General features: G+C 37.1%; 1 protein-coding gene across 1 annotated transcript in view; it reads left to right on the top strand.

Annotated features, from left to right (window-relative positions):
• The window catches only part of FANCI (FA complementation group I), an 80,223-nt gene that overhangs the window by 15,083 nt on the left and 46,073 nt on the right, over window positions 1–19,067 (top strand). Inside the window, 7 exon segments of the mRNA XM_004370622.2 lie at window positions 11,333–11,463; window positions 11,889–12,045; window positions 12,124–12,181; window positions 13,911–13,952; window positions 14,361–14,484; window positions 14,924–15,009; window positions 17,368–17,494. Of these exon segments, the coding sequence (XP_004370679.1) occupies window positions 11,333–11,463; window positions 11,889–12,045; window positions 12,124–12,181; window positions 13,911–13,952; window positions 14,361–14,484; window positions 14,924–15,009; window positions 17,368–17,494 (725 nt within the window).

Consider the following 19,067-nt stretch of genomic DNA (forward strand, 5'->3'; position numbering starts at 1 on the left):
GAGTGTCAGAGTCTCTTCTGACATCCATTTTGGTTTTTTCTTTCTCTCCTATCCTTGTGATGACCTTTTGCTTTCTTCATCTATGATGTCATTGATGTCATCCCACAACTCCTCTGGTCTTCAGTCATTAGTGTTCAGTTTATGAATATACCACATTTTATTTATCCATTCATGAGTTTATGGACATTTAGTTTTTTTTTTACTTTTTGACTATTATGAATAATGCTTCTAGGAACATCATTTTTTTTTTTCATGTATAAATTTTTATGTAGACATATGTTTTCATTTCTCTTGGGTATATACCAACCTAGTAGTAGAATTGCTAAATCAATGGTATGGTGACTTTGTTTAATTGCTGAGGAACTGCTAGACTGTTTTTCAAAGCCACTGCACCATTTTACATTCCCATCAACACTGTATGAGGATTCCAGTTTCTCAGCACATTCACTTACACTTGTTACTGTCTTTCTGATTCTAGCCATTTTAGTAGATGTGAAGTGGTATCTCGTTGCAATTTTGATTTACATTTCCCTGATGGCTAATGATGTTGAGCATCTTTTTATGTGCTTACTAGCTATTTCTGTAGCTTCGTCAGATAAATATCTATTCAGATCCTTTGCCCTTTTAAAAATTGTTATCTTTTTACTATTGAGTTGTAATAGTTCTTTATATATTCTAGATACAAACTACTTATTAGAGATATGATTTGTAAATATTTTCTTCCATTCTGTGGGTTGACTTTTCACTTTTTTTAATGGTATCCTTTGAAGCACAAAACTTTTTAATTTTATGATGTCCAGTTTATCTGTTTTTTTCTTTTGTTGCTTATGCTTTTGGTGTCATATCTAAGAAACTTTGCCTAATCAAAGGTCATGAAGATTTAGTTATATTTTCCTCTAAGAGTTTTGTAGCTTTAGTTCTTACATTTAGGTCTTTGATCCGTGTTTCAGTTAATTTTTGTATATAATGTGAGGTGAAGGTCCAGCTTTGTTCTTTCCGCATTGAATTGTCTTGGCACCCTTGTTGAAATCAGTTGACCGTAGATGTATGGGTTTATTTTGGACTCTCGGTTCCATATCCTTAATCTATATATCTATCCTTAGGCTAGTACCAAGCAGTCTTAATTACTGTAGCTTTGTAGTAAGTTTTGAAACCAGGAAGTGTGAGTCCTCCAACTTTTTTTTTAAGATTGTTTTGGATGTTCTGGGTCCCTGGTGTTTCGCTATGAGTCAAAATCGACTCAGCGGCCACAAGTTTTTTTTTTTGGTGTTTCCACATGAATTTTAAGATCGGCTCATCAATTTCTGCAAAGAAGGCAGCTGGGATTTTGATAAGGATCGCACTGAATTTGTATATCAATTTGAGAAGTATTGCTATCTTAATGTGAGTTGCCCAGTCCCTGAACATGGGATGTCTTTCTGTTTATTCAGGTATCTTTAATTTCAACAGTGTGTGATATTTTTTGTATATAAATTTTACACTTCTTTTGTTAAATTTATTCCTAAATATTTTATTCTTTTTTATGCTATTGTAAATGGAATTGTTTTCTTAATTGTTTCTTCCCCAAATTGTTCACTGCTAGTATATAGAAATACAATAGATTTTTGTATATTGCTTTTGTATCCTGCAATCTTGCTGTACTTGACTTTAGTTCTACTAGTTTGTGTATGTGTGTATGTGGATTTCTTTGGATTTTCTGTATACAAGATTATGCCATCTGTCTTAGTTATCTAGTGCTGCTATAACAGAAATACCACAAGTGGATGGCTTTAACAAACAGAAATTTATTCACTTACAGTCTAGGAGACTAGATGTCTGAATGCAGGGCGCCAGCTCCAGGGGAGGGCTTTCCCCATCTGTCAGCTCTGGAGGAAGGTCCTTGTCAAGGTCCTTGTCATCAGTCTTCCCCTGGTCTAGGAGTTTCTCATCGCAGGGACCACAGGTCCATAGGACACACTCTGCTCTTGGTACGTCTTTCTTCGTTGTATGAGGTCCCTCTCCTCTCTGCTCGTTTCTCTCTGCTGTATCTCGAAAGAGAGTGACTCAAGATACAACCTAATCCTGTAGATTGAGTCCTGCCTCATTAATGTAACTGCCTCTAATCCTGCCTCTTTAACATCATATTGGTTAGGATTTACAATACATAGGATAATCACATCAGATTGCAAAATGGAGGACAACTACACAATACTGGGAATCATGGCCTAGCCAAGTTGGCACACATATTTGGAGGACACAATTCAGTCCATAATACCATCTGCACATAGATATTGTTTTCTAGCCCAATTTTTCTGGCTAGGACTTCCAGTACAAAATTGAAAAGCAGTGGTGTGTGTGGGCATCTTTGTCGTGATTCTGATCTTAAAAGGAAAGCTTTCAGTCTTTCTTCATTGAGTATGATGGTAGTTGTGGGTGTTTCATAAATGCGTTGTATTATATTGAGGAATTTCTTTTCTAGTCCTAGTTTGTTGAGTGTTTTTCATCATGAAAGGTGTTGGATTTTGTCAGATGCCTTTTTTTTGCATCGATTGAGATGAACATGTGTTCTTTTCCTTTATTCCATTAATGTGGTGTATTACATTGATTGATATTTTAATGTTGGACCACCTTTGCATTCCTGGAATAAATCCCACTTGATCATAATATATAATCATTTTAATATGCTGTTGGATTTGGTTTGCTAGTATTTTGTTGAGGATTTTTCCATCTATATTCATAAAGGATATTGGCCTGTAGTTTTCTTTTCTTGTGATGTCTTTGTCTGGCTTTGGTACCAGGGTAATGCTAGCCTCATAGCATGAATAGGAAGTATCCCGTCTACCTCTGTTTTTTCGAAGAGTTTAAGAAGTATTGGTATCACTTTTGTAAATGTTTGATAGAATTCTCACGAATCCATCTGGTCCAGGACTTTTTTGTTAGGAGGTTTTTGATTACAGATTCAATCTCTTCACTTGTTATGTGTCTGTTGAGATTTTCTATTTCTTCTTGAGTCAGTGTAGATAGTTTATATGTTTTGAGGAATTTCCGTTTCATCAAAGTTATCTGATATGTTGGCATACAGTTGTTCATGGTATTCTCTTTTAATCCTTTTTTATTTCTGTAGGGTCGGTTGTAATATTCCCACTTCCGTTTCTGATTTTAGATATTTACGTCTTCTCTCTTTTTCTTTGTCAGTTTAGTTAAAGGTTTATCAGTTTTATTTATCTTTGCAAAAAAACAACTTCTGGTTTTATCGATTCTTTCTATTGTTTATTTTATTCTTTGTTTTATTTATTTCCACTCTAATCTTTATTATTTCCTTCCTTCTGATGGCTTTGGACTTAGTTTGCTCTTTCTTTTCTAGTTCTTCAAATTTTATTGATTTGAGATCTTTCTTTTTAATGTAGGTGTTTACTGCTGTAAATTTCTGAGCACTGCCTTTGCCACATCCTGTAAGTTTTGATATGTTGTGCTTTCATTTTCATTTGACTCTGCTTTCTGATTTCTTCTTTGACACACTGGTTATTTAATAGTGTGTTATTTAATTTCCACATATTTGTTTATTTTCCAGTTTTCCTTTTGTTAATTTCTAGTTTCATTCCATTGTGGTCAGAGAAGATACCTTGTATTTTCTTATCTTTTAAAATTTTCCATTTTAAAATTTCCAGTGTTTTAAAACTTATTAAGACTTGTTTTGTGACCTAGCATATGGTCTGTCTTGGAGTGATTCATATACACCAGAGAAGAATGTATATTTGTTGTTGTTGGGTGGAGTAGTCTAAATATGTCTGTTGGGTCTAGTTGGTTTGTAGTGTTCAAATCCTCTATTTCTTTTTTGATCTTCTTTCTATATGTTTGGTCAGTTATCCTTTGTACGTGACATTTCCCTTCTGTCGTGCTGTTTCAGGATTCTCTCATTATCTTTTGAGTTTCTTCTACTCTGCGTTCTTTGAGCTTCTCGTATGTGTAGATTCATGCCCTTCATCAAATTTTGAGAGTTTTCTGCCATTATTTCTTCAAATATTCTTTCCCTCCCTCTCTATTTCTCCTATCCTTGGAGTCGCATGATGCGCATGTTAGTTTGCTTGGTGGTATACCAAATTCCATTAGGCTTTGCTCAGGTTTCTTGATCCTTTTCTCTTTTTGTTCTTCAGACTCAATAATTTTAGTTGCCTTATCTTGTTTTTTTAATGGCTTAAAACAACACAAATTTATTATTCTACAGTTCGATTGCCTTATCTTCTAATTTGCTAATTCTTCCTTCTGCCAGCTCAACTGTGCTATTGAGCACCTCCAGAAAATTGTATATTTAAATTATTTTATTTTTCATCTCCAGTATTTCTGTTTGGTTCATTTTTATAGTGTCTGTCTCTTTATTTATATTCTCATTTTGCTTGTGTTGTTTTCCTGATTTCCTTTAGTTATTCTTTGTATTTTCCTTTAGTTCTTTGAGCATATTTAATACAATTGTTTTAAAGTCTTCTTATCTGTTAGGAGCCCTGGTGGCTCAGTGGTTAAGCACTTGGCTGTTAACTGAAAGGTCAGCGGTTTGAACTCACCAGGCGCTCCACCAGAGAAAGATGTGGCAGTCTGCTTTCGTAAAGATTACAGCCATGGAAACCCTATGGGGCAGTGCTGCTCTCTCCTGTAGGGTCTCTATGAGTCAGAATCAACTGGACAGCAATGATTTTTAATCTTTCCATTATCCAGACTTCTGTAGAGATGATTTCTCTTCGCTTGTCTTGTTCTTTTGAATGGGCCATCGTTTCCGATTTCTTTGTATGCCCTGTGATTTTTTTTCCTTGAAGCTGGGATATTAGAATATTACAATGTGTTAGCTTTCTTAATTGCCTCATATATATTTTTATTTTAGAAAGCACTGATTCCTGCAAAAAAATCTCAAACAGGCACAGCACAGCCTTTAGTCTTTGCTCACTGTTCCCTCCTCTGCCCTGTGAGAACTCTGATTCAGGCCAGGGAGAGGGTTTAGGTCTTCAGGCAGTCCCCAGACAGATCAGAACAGACACACTGAACAGTCTGCCAGCAAAATCTGCCCTATTCACTCTGAGCTAGAAATCGGGGCCCCTTCTTTGTAAGTATGTGTGCTGTAGTTCACTTCTGCTGCAGCCACCTGGCTGCCATGTCAGGAGGAGGCAGGGTGGGAACAGTAGGAAAATAAGTTTTTCTGTCATTTACAAGTTGTCTTTTTCTTGTTTCAGAGCGCAGTTAACTTCTGTAATCCTCCACCTACTTTTCAGAGTTCTTACAGAGTTGAGATGACAGGTTTCTAGTTGCTTTTCGTGATGCTCATGTGGGAGGATCGGGATCTTAGACCTGCTCATAATGCCATTTTCCCAGAATCCTAGTTTTACTTCTTTTTCAATCTCCATGGCTTTTATTTATTGATTGCCTAATTCCTCTGGCTAGAACCTCTAGTACAATGTTGAATAGAAGTGACTAGAGCAGACATCCTTGTCTTGTTCCTGATTTTACAGGGAAGAGTTAAATATGATGTTAACTGTGTGTTTTTTTTACCTTCTATTCATAGTTTGTTGAGTGTTTTTATCATGAAAGAATGTTGAATTTTGTAAAATGCTTTTTCTGTATCTACTGAGATGATCACATCGGTTGTTTTGCTTTTTTCTATTTATATATTACCTTGATGGATTTCATACATCGAACCAACCTTGTATCCCTGGAGTAAATCCCACTTGTTCATGGTGTATAATCATTTTTGTATGTTGCTAGATTTGGTTTAAGGAGCCTTGCTGGTGCAGTGGTCAAAGCTCTCAACTGCTAACCAAAAGGTTGACAGTTCAAACCCACCAGTTGCTCCACGGGAGAAAAATGTGACAGTCTGATTCCATAAAGATTTACAGCCTTGGAATCCCTATGGGGCAGTTCTCATCTATCCTGTAGGGTTGCTGTGAGTCGGAATTAACTGGACAGCAGTGAGTTTTGGTTTTGGGGATTCGGTTTGCTAACATTTTGTTGAGGATTTTTGCATTTATATTCACAAGGGATATTGGTTTGTAGTTTTCTTATGATATCTTTATCTAGTTTTGGTATGAGGGTAATACTGGTCTCACAGAATGAGTTAGGAAGTATTGCTTCCTCTTCTATATTTTGGAAGAGTTTGTGAAACATTGGCATTCTTTCTTTAAATGTTTGGTGACTTCACCAGTGAAGAGATCAGGTCCTGGACTTTTCTTTATGGGAAGTGTAAATTACTAATCAGTCTCTTTACTTCTTACAGGCTTATTCAGACAGTTCTTCCTGAGTCAATTTTTATAGTTTGTGTCTTTCTAGAAACTTGTTCATTTTATCTAGGTTATCTAATTTATTGGCATACAGTTGTTCATAGTATTCTCTTATAATCCTTTTTATTTATCTAAGGTTGATGGTTAGGTCTTTGTTTTATTTCTGTTTTTAGTAACTTAAGTCTTGTACTTCAGATATGAGAAAAAAGAATAATAAACCAGTATATGTACTGTCTTTTATATTTTCGTATGTAGTTATCTTTACTGGCACTCTATTTCTTATGTGACTTCAAGTTATTGTATAGTGTCTTTTCATTTCAGTTTGAAGGACTCCCTTTAGTATTAGGGATGCGCTCTTTCAGTTTTTGTCTAGGAATGTCTTAATTTCTCCTTCGTTTTTGAAGGATAGTTTTGCTGGAATTCTTTGAATATGTCATCCCACTTCCTTCTGGCCTCAGTGGTTTTTGATGAGAAATAAACCGTTAATCTCTTTGAGGATCCCTTGTATGTGACAGCTTGCTTATCGCTCGCTACTTTCAAGAGTCTCTCTGTCTTTGTCTTTTGGCAGTTTGATTATGGTGTGTCTCGGTGTAGTATTTCTTTGAGTTTATCCTACTTGGAGTTCATCGAGCTTCTTGGATGTGTAGATTCATGTTTTTCATGAAATATGGGAGATTTTAGGCCATTATTTCTTCAGATATTTTTTCTGCCGCCTTTCTCTTTCCTCTCCTTCTAGGACTCCCCTAATGTGTATGTTGGTATGCTTGATGGTGTCCCACGTCTCTTGAGGCTCTGTTCATTTTTCTTCACTTTTTCTTTTTGTCCCTCCCAGTAGATAATCTCAATTGACCTATCATCACATTCGCTCATTCTTTCTTCTTCCAGGCCAAATCTGCTGTTGAGTCATTCTTGTGAGTTTTTCAGTTGAGTTATTGTACTTTTCAACTCCAGAATTTGTTTCTTTTTAATTATGGTAAAATATATGTAATAAAAAAGTTGCCATCTTAACCATTTTTAAGTGTACAATTTAATGACATTAATTACATTCTCCATGTTGTGCCGCCTTCACCATTATCCATTTTCAAACTTTTTTCCTCACCATAAATGGAAACTCAGTACCCTTTACGCAGTAACTCCCCATTTCTCTTTCTCTCCAGCTCCTAGTAATCACAAATAGACTTTTCTCTCTATGTATTTGCCTGTTCTAGATATTTTATATAAGTGGAATCATACTATGTTTGTCTTTTTGTGTCTGACCAATTTCACTTAGCATGTTTTTAAGATTCATCCATGTTGTAGCTGTATTATAACTTCATTTTTCTTAACAGCAGAATAATATTCCATTGTATTGATATATCAGATTTTTTTTATTCATTCAGTTGTTGATGAACACTTGGGTTGTTTCCACCTTTTGGGTATTGTGAATATTGTTGCAGTGAACGTTGGTGTACAGGTTATCTATCTGAGTCCCTGCTTTCAAGTCTTTTGGGCATATACATAGGAGTGGAATTGCTGGGTCATATGTTAGTTCTAGGAGCCCTAGTGGCTCAGAGGTTAAGAGCTACAGCTGCTAACCAAAAAGTCGGCAGTTTGAGTCCACCAGCCACTCCTTGGAAACCCTATAGGGCAGTTCTGCTCTGTCTTATAGGGTTGCTATGAGTCAGAATAGACTTGATAGCAACAGGTTTTTTTGTTTTGGTTTGTAAGTTCTGTGTGTCACTTTTTGAGGAACCATCAAATGTTTTCCACAGCAGCTGCACCATTGTACTTTCCTACCAGCAATAGATGAGTGTTCTCATTTTCCCATGTCCTCATCAACACTTGTTATTTTCTGTTTCTTTGCTAATAGCCATCCCAATAGGTGTTAAGTGGTATCTCATTGTGATTTTTGTTTGCATTTTTGTAATGACATTGACTATCTTTCATGTGTTTATTATCCATTTGTGTGTCTTTGGAGAAAGGGCTATCCAAGTCTTTTGTCCATTTTTTAACTGGGTTTTCTGTCTTGCTGTTGATTTGTAAAAGTTCTTTATATATTCTGGATATTAGACCCATATCCAGTATACGCTTTCCAAATATTTTTTCCCATTCTGTGGGTTGCCTCTTTCTTGGTAAAGTCCTTTGATGCATAGAGGTTCTTAATTTTGATGAAATTCAGTTTATCTATTTTTAATTTTGTTTCTCATGTTTTTGGTGTCCTATCTAAGAACCCATTGCGAAAAATTAGGTGCCAAAATTTACCCCTATGTTTTTTTCTGAGAGTTTTGTGGTTTTAGTTCTTGTATTTAGGTCATTGATCCATTTTGAGTTAATTTTCATACATGGTGTGAGATATTGGTCCAAATTCATTCTTTTGCATGTGGAGATTCAATTGTCCCAGTGCCATTTAAGGAACAGACTGTTCTGTTTGGATATTTTTAGTAATTTCTATTTGGTGAGACATCAGTCTCATACTTTTCTTTTAGTTCTTCAGACATGGTGCTCTTTGGTTCTTTGAACGCATTTAAAATAGTTGATTTAATGACTTTGTTTAGTGTATCCAGTGTCTGGGTTTCCTCAGAAACAGTTTCTATTGACTGCTTTTTTTTTCACCCTGTGTATGGGCCATAGTCTTGTTTCTCTGCATGTCTTGTAATTTTTTTAAAATATTGGACATTTTAAGTGATATTATGTGGCAACTCTGAAAATCAGATCTCCCTCAGGGTTTTTTGTTATTGTTCTGTTGCTGTTGCTGTTTATTTTTCTAGTGATTGTCCTAAACTAATTTTGTAAAATCTATTGTTTGTTGTGTGTGACCGCTGAAGTCTCTACTCAGCTTAGTGGTCAGCTAATGACTGGACAGAGATTTCCTTAAATACCTGGAACCAATAAGCTTCCCAGCATTTGCTAAGGTGTTCTTGTGTGTTGGGGACTGTCTTAGTTATCTAGTGCTGCTGTAACAGCAATACCACAAGTGGATGGCTTTAACAAACAAATATATTCTGTCATAGTTTAGAAGGCTAGATGTCTAAATTCAGGGCACTGGCTTTAGGGAAAGGCTTTCTTTCTCTGTTGGCTCTGGAAGAAGGTCCTTGTCTCCTTTCAACATCTGTGGGCCCATTGTTCCTTGGAGATCTCCATAAGTCTTGGTATCAGCTTTCCCCTGGGTCTAGGAGGTTCTCAGGGTAGGGACCCCAGGTCCAAAGAACATGCTTCACTCGTGGCTGTTCTTTCTTGGTGGTACTAGGTCCAACTCCTCTCTGCTCTCCTCTTTCCTTTTGTCTCTTGCAAGATAAAAGGTGTGACTCAAGCAAGGGTGTGACTTGGGTAAGGGTAGTGACTTAAGATATACCTCACCCTAATCCTGCCTCATAGAGGTTTTGGTATTTATAACACATAATTACATCAGATCACAAAATGGAGGATGACTATATCATTACATAACCACCAACTTGCATCATTACATAACTGGCAAACCAGTGAGAATCATGGCCTAGCCAAGCTGACACATATTTGGGGGGACAAAATTCAGTCCACGACAGGGACACACCTTTAGCGCTCAGGCAGACAGCTTACAACTCTGCCTTAGCCTTCACTTCCTGCTTGTGCACAGTTTCAAATTCAACCAGAGGTGAGAGCATAGAGTCTTCTCAGTTCTTTCCTGGGCATGCATTCAGCCCTGTGCATGCTCACAGCCCTAAGTGTGCGTGTTACCAGGAATAAGTTGGAGCTTTTCAAAGCCCCCTGTGCACATATTCCCCAGTTTTTCTTTTCAAGTTTTTTGGTTCAGACTGTTGTTTGCCCGAATGTTTATTGCCACCTCAGTCAGCTGCAGTATTAATCAGTTGCAGCTGATTTTTCAGACAACTGCCTGCAGGGAAAAGGATATTAGCATTGGGAAGGTTCTGAGTTAGGGCAGATAAAAACAAGCCTCGTGAGTGAGCAAATAAAAAGCTTCATGAGTGAGATTTTCAAGGGAACAGCCAGGCAGCTCAAATAATGACAGTTTTCTGAGAATTACACTTTGGAGGAGCTCCAGTTATATTTTGTCCCTTCCAGAGGCTGCTAGGCTCCTGATTTTCATTGTGATTCTAGGGCTGCTGGTTTTCAAGACTGCTGTTGGGCTGTAGAGAAAGAGATAGGACTAGAGCAGGTTAAAATCCCACAAAACTTACTGTTCTTACCAAGATTCATTTGTTTTATTTGTTGTTGTTGTTCATTTCTTTTTTGAAAAAGACACCCTGGATTGTTACAAGCCTTTGGTTAATTTGCAGAGTTATGAAAAAGTTGATTTTGACCATTTTCGCCGTTTTTCTCATTACTTTTATGGAGGAGAGGATTTTCAGAGGTCCTTACTATGCCATTCGTGCTGACCTCACTCAGTGATGACATTTTGAAGTGACTGTATGTTAAAGAAATTTAATTTGGGTGGTTTTTATACCGTCAAGTCAATTTTGACTCATAGCGACTCCATGTGACAGAGTAGAACTGCCCTATAGGGTTTTCTTGGCTGTAATCTTTATGGAAATGGATCGCCAGGCCTTTTGCCTGTGGAGCCACTGGATGGGTTTGAACTGCCAACCTTTCAGTTAACAGCCAGGCACTTAACTATTTGTGCCAGTAGGCTTTTCCTCCTTTTGTACTATGTAATTATTAAAACAAATTAATGAAGTAGGTGAAAAAAGAAAAGATGACATTTCAGTACCTTTACTCTCGCTAAATTAGGCACTTTTTCAAAGCCCTTAAATACTGCTGTGATAAACACTATAAAAAAACCAAACCCACGTTGAGTCAATTTTGACTCATAGTGATCCTATAGGGCAGAGTAGAACTGCCCCATAGGGTCTCCAAGGCTGTAAATCTTTACAGAAGCAACATCTTTCTCCCGCAGAGCAGCTGGTGGGTTCGAACCGCCGACCTTTCGGTTCACAGCCAAACACTTTAACCACTGTGCCACGAGGACTTCTTGATAAACACTGTAGTAATCAGTAATTGGATAATTCTGTTTCTATATTAAACTACACACCTGTTTGTTTTTCCTAATTGCCCTTCAAATTTGTAAGACTACTTATTTTTTTTTCTTTATTTCCGTACCATCTGTTTAAAACAATAAGGATCCCCCTGCTCTGAGGAAGCTGGAGCCCTTAGGAGACGTAACGTATACACATTATGTATCCAGTTGGTGGAATCAGGGGATTTGCAGAAAGAAGTAGCATCAGAGATCATAGGATTACTGATGCTGGAGGTAAGAGAGAAAATTGGGGGGAGTGGATTTTGGGGGTTTATAATTTGTTGAGGGAAGGAAAACTTAAACCTGTGCAAAACCTAGCATGGTTCCTGTTATGAGCAAGAGCTCTTCTTTAAAAACAAAAACTTAATGGATGAACCATAAACCATCTAGATGTTTACATTAGGTTTCTGGTATCGTGGACATATATCTCTTTGGAAAGTTGGCATATTTGAAAACATTAGGAAACCAATGGAGGATTATGACCACTGAAGTCCTTTACAGTGATAAGTATGTTCCAGCAGAGTGATTCCATGAATCCCTTAAAAGACCAGTTCTGGGTTTCAACATTAATTCTGTTAATTCAGCAAAAGAGCTTATTTCTTAGGAAGAGATACCAGACATCTGGATTTCTGCTTAACGTTTTATCCATGAACTTCTAGGCTCACAATTTTCCAGGACCATTATTGGTTGAATTAGCCAATGAATTTATTGATGCTGTCAGAGAGGGCAGCCTAGTGAATGGAAAATCTTTGGAGTTATTACCCATTATTCTCACTGCCCTTGCTGCCAAAAAGGAAAATCTGACTGATGGAAAAGGTAATTTTCTTATATTTTCATGGTTCTTTCTCTATTCACTTAATCAAATTTATTTCTCAGTTTATTTTGCATTTCTAGGTGAACTGAGTGGGGAGGAATATAAGAAGCAGTTGATTAACACCCTTTGTTCTGGCAGGTGAGTCTTTCTCATTAATGTATAGTAGAGCTTTCTCAGGACCAAAGTGGCCAAAAATAGAGCTACCATTTATTTCAGAAATTTATATCTCTGAAATTTTCAGTCTGTTTTATTGTTTGTAATGTACCACTATAAGACCATTTAATCTGTGATGAATTTTTGAGAAAGAGAGGATTTATTCTGTGATCTAAGACATACAGTTTCTGTTTATTTGACTCTCTCCATCTTAACAAAGCAATTTAGTCCTTTAAGCGTTATTCGGAGTCCCAAAATCCTTAACTTTTCAGGCCAGGAAAGTCACCCTACTGCAACATCTTTTATATATATGCATATACATATATATATACATATAGATATATTTTTTCTACTGGAGTGGCGGTGGTGGATATGCATGTGGCTTTTGGTATCCTTTAACCAGTAATTGTATTCCTGGGAATCTACCCTAAGAAAATATAAGAAAAACTTCATACATGAACATGTTCCACACAGAAATTTATAAGAAACTTAAGCATATGATAATAGAAACATGTAAATTACAGTCTGGAAGCTATGTAAGTTAATGTAGAGCCACTCCATGAAATTTGCAGCCATTAAAAATGGTATGTATAAACACATACATGGAAGGTGAAACTTACTTATTATATAGTCAGTGAAATAAGAGAATACTAAATTATAAAAAAATTTTTTAATTTAGTCTTATTTCACTGACTGTATAATAAGAATGAGATTATATCATCTTCCATGTAAGTCTTTATACATATCATTTTTAATGGTTACACTTGGGTATATTAAAAGAACCAGAAAGGAATACCCAAGATTATCTAAACCAGAGATTACCTCTGTTTATGGTTTTTGAGATTTCTTCCATAAATAATTTTAGGCATGTATCAGCATGTGTATATTTATCCATTTATTTGTTTTTAATTACACAAAAGGGTTGAGTATTCAGTACACATTGCAGTATACTTCCACTTTTTATTTAACACATCTGTTCATACCTATTGCCATCAAGTCAATTCCAACTCATAGCAACCCTATAGGAAAGAGTAGAACTGGCCCATAGCGTTTCCAAGGCTGTAAATCTTTACGGAAGCAGACTGCCACATGTTTGTCCTGTAGAGCAGCTGGTGGGTTTGAAATGCTGACCTTTCAGTTAGTAGCCGAGCACTTTAACCACTGCGCCACCAGGGCTCCTTCATCTGTTTGTATCAGCGTATAAGAACTCTGCATCATTCTTTTTCATGCTTCTACAGTAGTCTGTTGTTTGGCTAATCTTCAACTGTCAGATTCTTTGGTCATTTCCAATTTTTGCTATTACAAAAAATGTTGTAGTGAGCATCCTTACATGTCTAGATGACCTTGTACTAACATGTACAGCGGGTCTGTTTTTAATAGTGAGTTAGGTGGGTCTGTAGTTATGTGCATTTTTGAAGTTAATAAATATTGCCAACTTGTCTTTCCAGAAGGGTTATATCAGGGTACACTACCTACAGTAGTACGTGAAGAGCATTTGTTTCCCTACAATCTCACCAGCATTGGGTATCATCAGACTTTTTTATTTTGCCAGTCTGATAGGTAAAATGGCAATCCTTTTATTTTGTTTCCCACTGATGCAAAATCAGTAGCCCATATTTTTTAATAAATTTTAAAATTTATTAAAATTTAATTTATTTTAAAATAAATGAAATGAAATAAACTTTCATATTCTTTGTCATTTTCCTTTAACCAGATGGGATCAGCAATATGTGATCCAGCTCACTTCCATGTTCAAGTAAGCATCGTCATTCCCTTTGCTCTTTATATCCTGCTTTGTGAACTTACCTGTTCAGAATTAAAACATAGCAAGCTCAACACCACTCTTCCATAAGTAAGAGTATTGCTGCCTTGTGTTCTGCTATAGGTTTCCCCCCACTTTTTGGCTTTAATTATTTTAAGTGTAACTTTATGGTTTATTTCCATGATCACTTTGTTGAGGTAAGGTTATTGGTCCCCTTAAAGGTCTTTGTTAGAAATCAAAAGTGACAGCTTTATATGCTAATATCTCCTTTATTCCTTACTCCCGAATTTTATTTCTTTAGAAAATTTTAATGAAATTTTAATCATTGTGAATCCCAAATCGTATTTCTGAGAACAAGGCAATTAAGCTCTGACTGTAGCCTTTAGAATCTTTGGTCCACAGGGATGTCCCTCTGACCGCAGAAGAGGTGGAATTTGTGGTGGAGAAAGTGTTGAAGATGTTCCCCAAATTGAATCTTCAAGAAATACCACCTTTGGTCTACCAGCTTCTGATTCTCTCCTCAAAGGTATAAATAAAAAATGGTTTCTCTTTAAATGTACTGGAATGACGAGTTAAGGCCATTCAGTTTATTCATACTCTTAGTTTACATACTAGGGTATAGATGCTTTTATTTCATGTATGGTGAGTTGATCTAGTAAAAAGCTCATGCTCCTCAGCCAAGGAAAATAAACATTTTCTCTTGTGCTACCACATTTTCTGGTAGTGAAAGGAATAAAGATCTCAGAAAAGGTGGAATATAGGCCCCTTGAAGTCTGACACGAAGATATTTTAAACCCAGTTTCAACATGAAAGCATTCTATACATTCTAAGTGTGACTCTAGGTGATAGTTGTTTATCTGTTTAAATTTGTACTTGAGAATCTTTTAAGCTGAAAGTACTTTAAATTCCATTTGGTTATTTTCCTCTTCTTGGGGAGAGTTTACCTAATCTTGTATTTCTTTTAGGGAAGCAGAAAGAGGGTTTTGGAAGGAATCATGGCCTTCTTCAATGAGCTAGATAAGCAGCACAATGAAGAACAGAGTGGTGATGAGTGAGTAATATAGTGTAGAAATAAAGATCACCTTTACAAATTCATCTTATCATTGTATGTTTTAGTTACTTCATCGTTATCTCCCTTTTTACCTCCTATCTTCACTTCAGCACAGAGCTTCGCTAATGATTTCCTAACCACTCAGGTATAAAGTTAATAGTGTAACCTCTTTAGCTCTTTTATATGCACCTTTCCAGGTGTATAGCAATAACTGTTCTGGAAATTGCAAGTTTAAAAGCTATTTATTAGGTGTCTACTCTGTGCCAGAATTATAGTGTTAGTGAAGAATATTGAATATACCATGGACTGCCAGAAGAACGAACAAATCTGTCTTGGAAGAAGCACAGCCAGAATGCTCGTTAGAAGTGAGGATGGTGAGACTTTATCTCACATACTTGGGACGTGTTATCATGAGGGATCAGTCGCTGGAGAGGGACATCATGCTTGGTAAAGTAGAGGGTCAGCGAAAAAGAGCAAGACCCTCAATGAGATGGATTGACACAGTGACTGCAACAGTGGGCTCAAGCATAACAACGATTGTGAGGATGGTGCAGGACTGGGCAGTGTTTCATTCTCTTCTACGTGAGGTTGCTATGGGTCGGAACCAACTCGACAGCACCTAACAGTAACAACTCTGTGCCAGGAATTACTTGGCCTTGGGGAAACAGTGATGAACCAGTCAGACAAGGTCCTTGCTCTCACAGAGCTTAAAATTTTAGTGAGAATAGAACAGAACAATAAATAACAGTAAAAGTATTAGAGTGGAAAGTGCTGTGCAAATAATTTAAATGGATGATGTGATAGTGATAGCATAGCTACTTTAGATTGGGTGATCAGGGGAAACCTCTCTGAGAAGATGCTATTTTAACTGAGACCAAGATGATAAGAAAGAGCTACAATACATAGATAAGAGGTCATTCCAGGTTAGGGGAACAGTTAGTATAAAGGCAGGACACAAGCATGACATATCTGAGAAAGAAAAGAAGACTGTAGCTGGAGTATAGTAGGAGAGGGTATGGTGGTCCGAGACAAAAACAGAGAGGTACATAGGGCTAGATCACCTAGGACTTTATAAATGAGGTTAGAGTTTGAACTTTATTGTCAGTCAGATGGAAAGCTAATGGCAGTCTGTAAACAATCTTGTGATGTCTGATTGGTGTTTAAAGGTTATTTTGCCTGTTGTATGGCCAAAGGATTAGGAGGGGGAAGCAAGGGTAGGAGAGGGAGACCAGTTACAAGGATATTGTAATAATCCAAGTAATAGGTGATGCTAACTTAGATTAGGATGGCAGTAGGGAGACGAAGAGAAGTGGGAAATTTGGAATATCTTTTGGAGATGAGACAACAGGATTTGCTGATAGAGTGGAAATGGTGGGGGTGGGCTAGTAAAAGCAAAAGAAGAATCAAGGATTTTTTTTTTTTAAATCAAACATTTGTAGAGTGTTTACTTGTGCCAGATGCTATTCTAAGCACTTTAAACCTCACAGCAACCCTATTTTACCTCTATTTTATGTATGGATGAGAAAACCAATGCACAGAGGAGTTAAAGAATTTCCCAAGATTATACAGCCAGTCTGAATCCAGGCAGTTTGACTGCAGAGTCCGTGCTTTTAACTCTGGTGCACCTTACTGCTTCTAATCTAGAATGGCTCCTGCCTACTTGGCTTGAGCAATTAAGAAGGTGGTCCTGTATAATAAAGTAGGAAAGACTGAGAGAGTAGCAGATTTTGGGGGGAAATAATAAGCTCAGTTTTGACCACTTTAAGTTTGAGATGTATATTAACATCCCATATGGAGGTGTTGAGCAGGCAGTCTGGAGTTGTAGGGGGAGGGACTTAAAGTCATCTGATTGAATGGGGACACCCAGAGAGAGAGAGGAGGGTGGTGAGAAGAGAAAGGCACCGAAGAGTGGGTTCAGAGGCATTCCACCATTTCAAGGTGAAGCAGTGGAAGAGGACAAGCCTTCAAGAAAAATTGAGAAGAGGCCAGTGACAGACCCCTGGAAGCCAAAAGAAGAAAGTATTTCAGGAAAGAGGTGGTCAACTGGTTTTGAATCTGCTGAGAAGTTAACTAAAATGGGACTTGATTATTGGTTTTGGCAATATAGAGGTCATTTGTGACCCTCACAAGAACAGCCTTAGTGGCATAGGGGTTAGGGAGGGACAGAGCCAATTGGGTTGGACTGGGAAGAGAGTATGAGGTAAAGAAGTGGAAGTAATGACTATAGAATATCTACTTGCTGCCTGCCTTCAGTCATTATGTGAGTTCAGCTTGACTTGGGCCACTTGTTCATCTGAGCGCCCTCACTATTGTCTGTTGCTCAAACTATTGCCCGTATCTTTCTGTTGAATTGTTCAGGCTGTTGGATCTTGTTACCGTACCATCAGGTGAACTTCGTCATGTGGAAGGCACCATTATTCTACATATCGTGTTTGCCATCAAATTGGACCGGGACCTAGGCAGAGAACTCCTGAAACATGTAAAGGTAGCACTGAACTCTTAAGGTGACCCAGCATCTTTTTGTGAAACATGGGACTGTTTGGACTGTAGCCTTTTATATGCCAGTTAATGACAGGAGGGGGCCTGTTCAGCAGGAAACTCAAAATCCAGTCTTATCTCTGTCACTATCTTATGTGACCTTGAACCTTGATCTCTGCTTCCCCATTTATGAATTGGGGATATTGCCTATTTCTAATAGTATGTCCTGGTGTTTTGTGAAGCTAAGTCATTCATCACTGAACATTTGTGAAGTAGTTAAATAAAAATCAGAATTATTTTGAACACTTTTAAAGAAAAGTAGTATACAGATAAAGGACCTATTTTTCCCCCTAACTTTTTATTTAGAAATTTTAAACCACAGAAAAGTTAATATACAAGCACAGTGAATACTTGTATATGCTTCACCTAGATTCACCAATTATTAACACTTTGCTACATTTACTTATCTCACTTTCTCTGTCACACGTTTTTCCACATACCCTTTTTTTTCCTGAAAGTTGCAGAAATCATGGCATTTCATCTCCTGAATATATCAACATGCGTCTCCTAAAAATAAGGATGTATTACCATAATACCATTATCATCCCTGGAAAATTAATAATTCCACAATACCACCTAACTTATAGTCCATACTTGAATTTCCCCAGTTGTCCCCAGAATGTCTTTTATAACTGTTTTTTCTCCTGGTCCAGGATCTAATGAGACTTCATGCATTACATTTGGTTGTTATCTCTCACTAGTATCTTTTAATTGGGTTTTTTTAATTGAATTTTTTTAAGAGTCCAGCCCAGTTGTCTTGTGAAATGTCTCACATCCTTGGATTTATCTTATGTTTCCTCATAATTAGATTCAAGTTAAATTTTTTTGGCATGGTACTTCATAAGAGATATTGTGTACTTTTTCTATTGTAGACGTGGGGAAACTTTCTGTAAAGGGCCAGATACTAAGTATTTTAGACTTTGCAGGTCATACAGTCTCTGTCACAACTACTTTGCTCTACGGTTGTGGCAAGAAAACAGCCACAGACAGTATGTAAGCAAATGAGTGTAGCTGTGTTCCAGTAGGGTTCTATGGGTGGTGCAAACTGTTAACATGCTTGGCTGCAAACCAAAAGGTTGGAGGTTTGAGTCCACCCAGAAGCACCTTGGAAGAAAGGCCTGGTGATCTACTTCCAAAAAATCAGCCATCGATAACCCTGTGGAGCACAGTTCTCTGACCACATGGGATCCCCATGAGTTGGAATCAACTGCAACTGGTTTGACATTCCAGTGAGACTATATTTATAGCCATTGAAATTTGAATTTTATATAGTTCTCATGTATCATGAAATGTTTTTAGTTTGATTTTTTCCCAATGATTTAAACATGTAAAAACTAGATAGTGGGCTGGATTTGGAGCATAGACTGTAGTTTGCCAACCCCTGTTCTACTGCATTACACCAAGAGGAACATAGTATCAGGCTACCTACAGTTTCGTTCATTTGTAAAGATGTTTCTCTAAATAATTAGAAAATAATTCGTGGGATCATAATTTGAGGTCATGTGAAAATCCTTTTGCCC

Source organism: Trichechus manatus, unplaced genomic scaffold (assembly GCF_000243295.1).
Source record: "Trichechus manatus latirostris isolate Lorelei unplaced genomic scaffold, TriManLat1.0 scaffold00009, whole genome shotgun sequence".
In the NCBI taxonomy this organism is placed as follows: domain Eukaryota; kingdom Metazoa; phylum Chordata; class Mammalia; order Sirenia; family Trichechidae; genus Trichechus; species Trichechus manatus.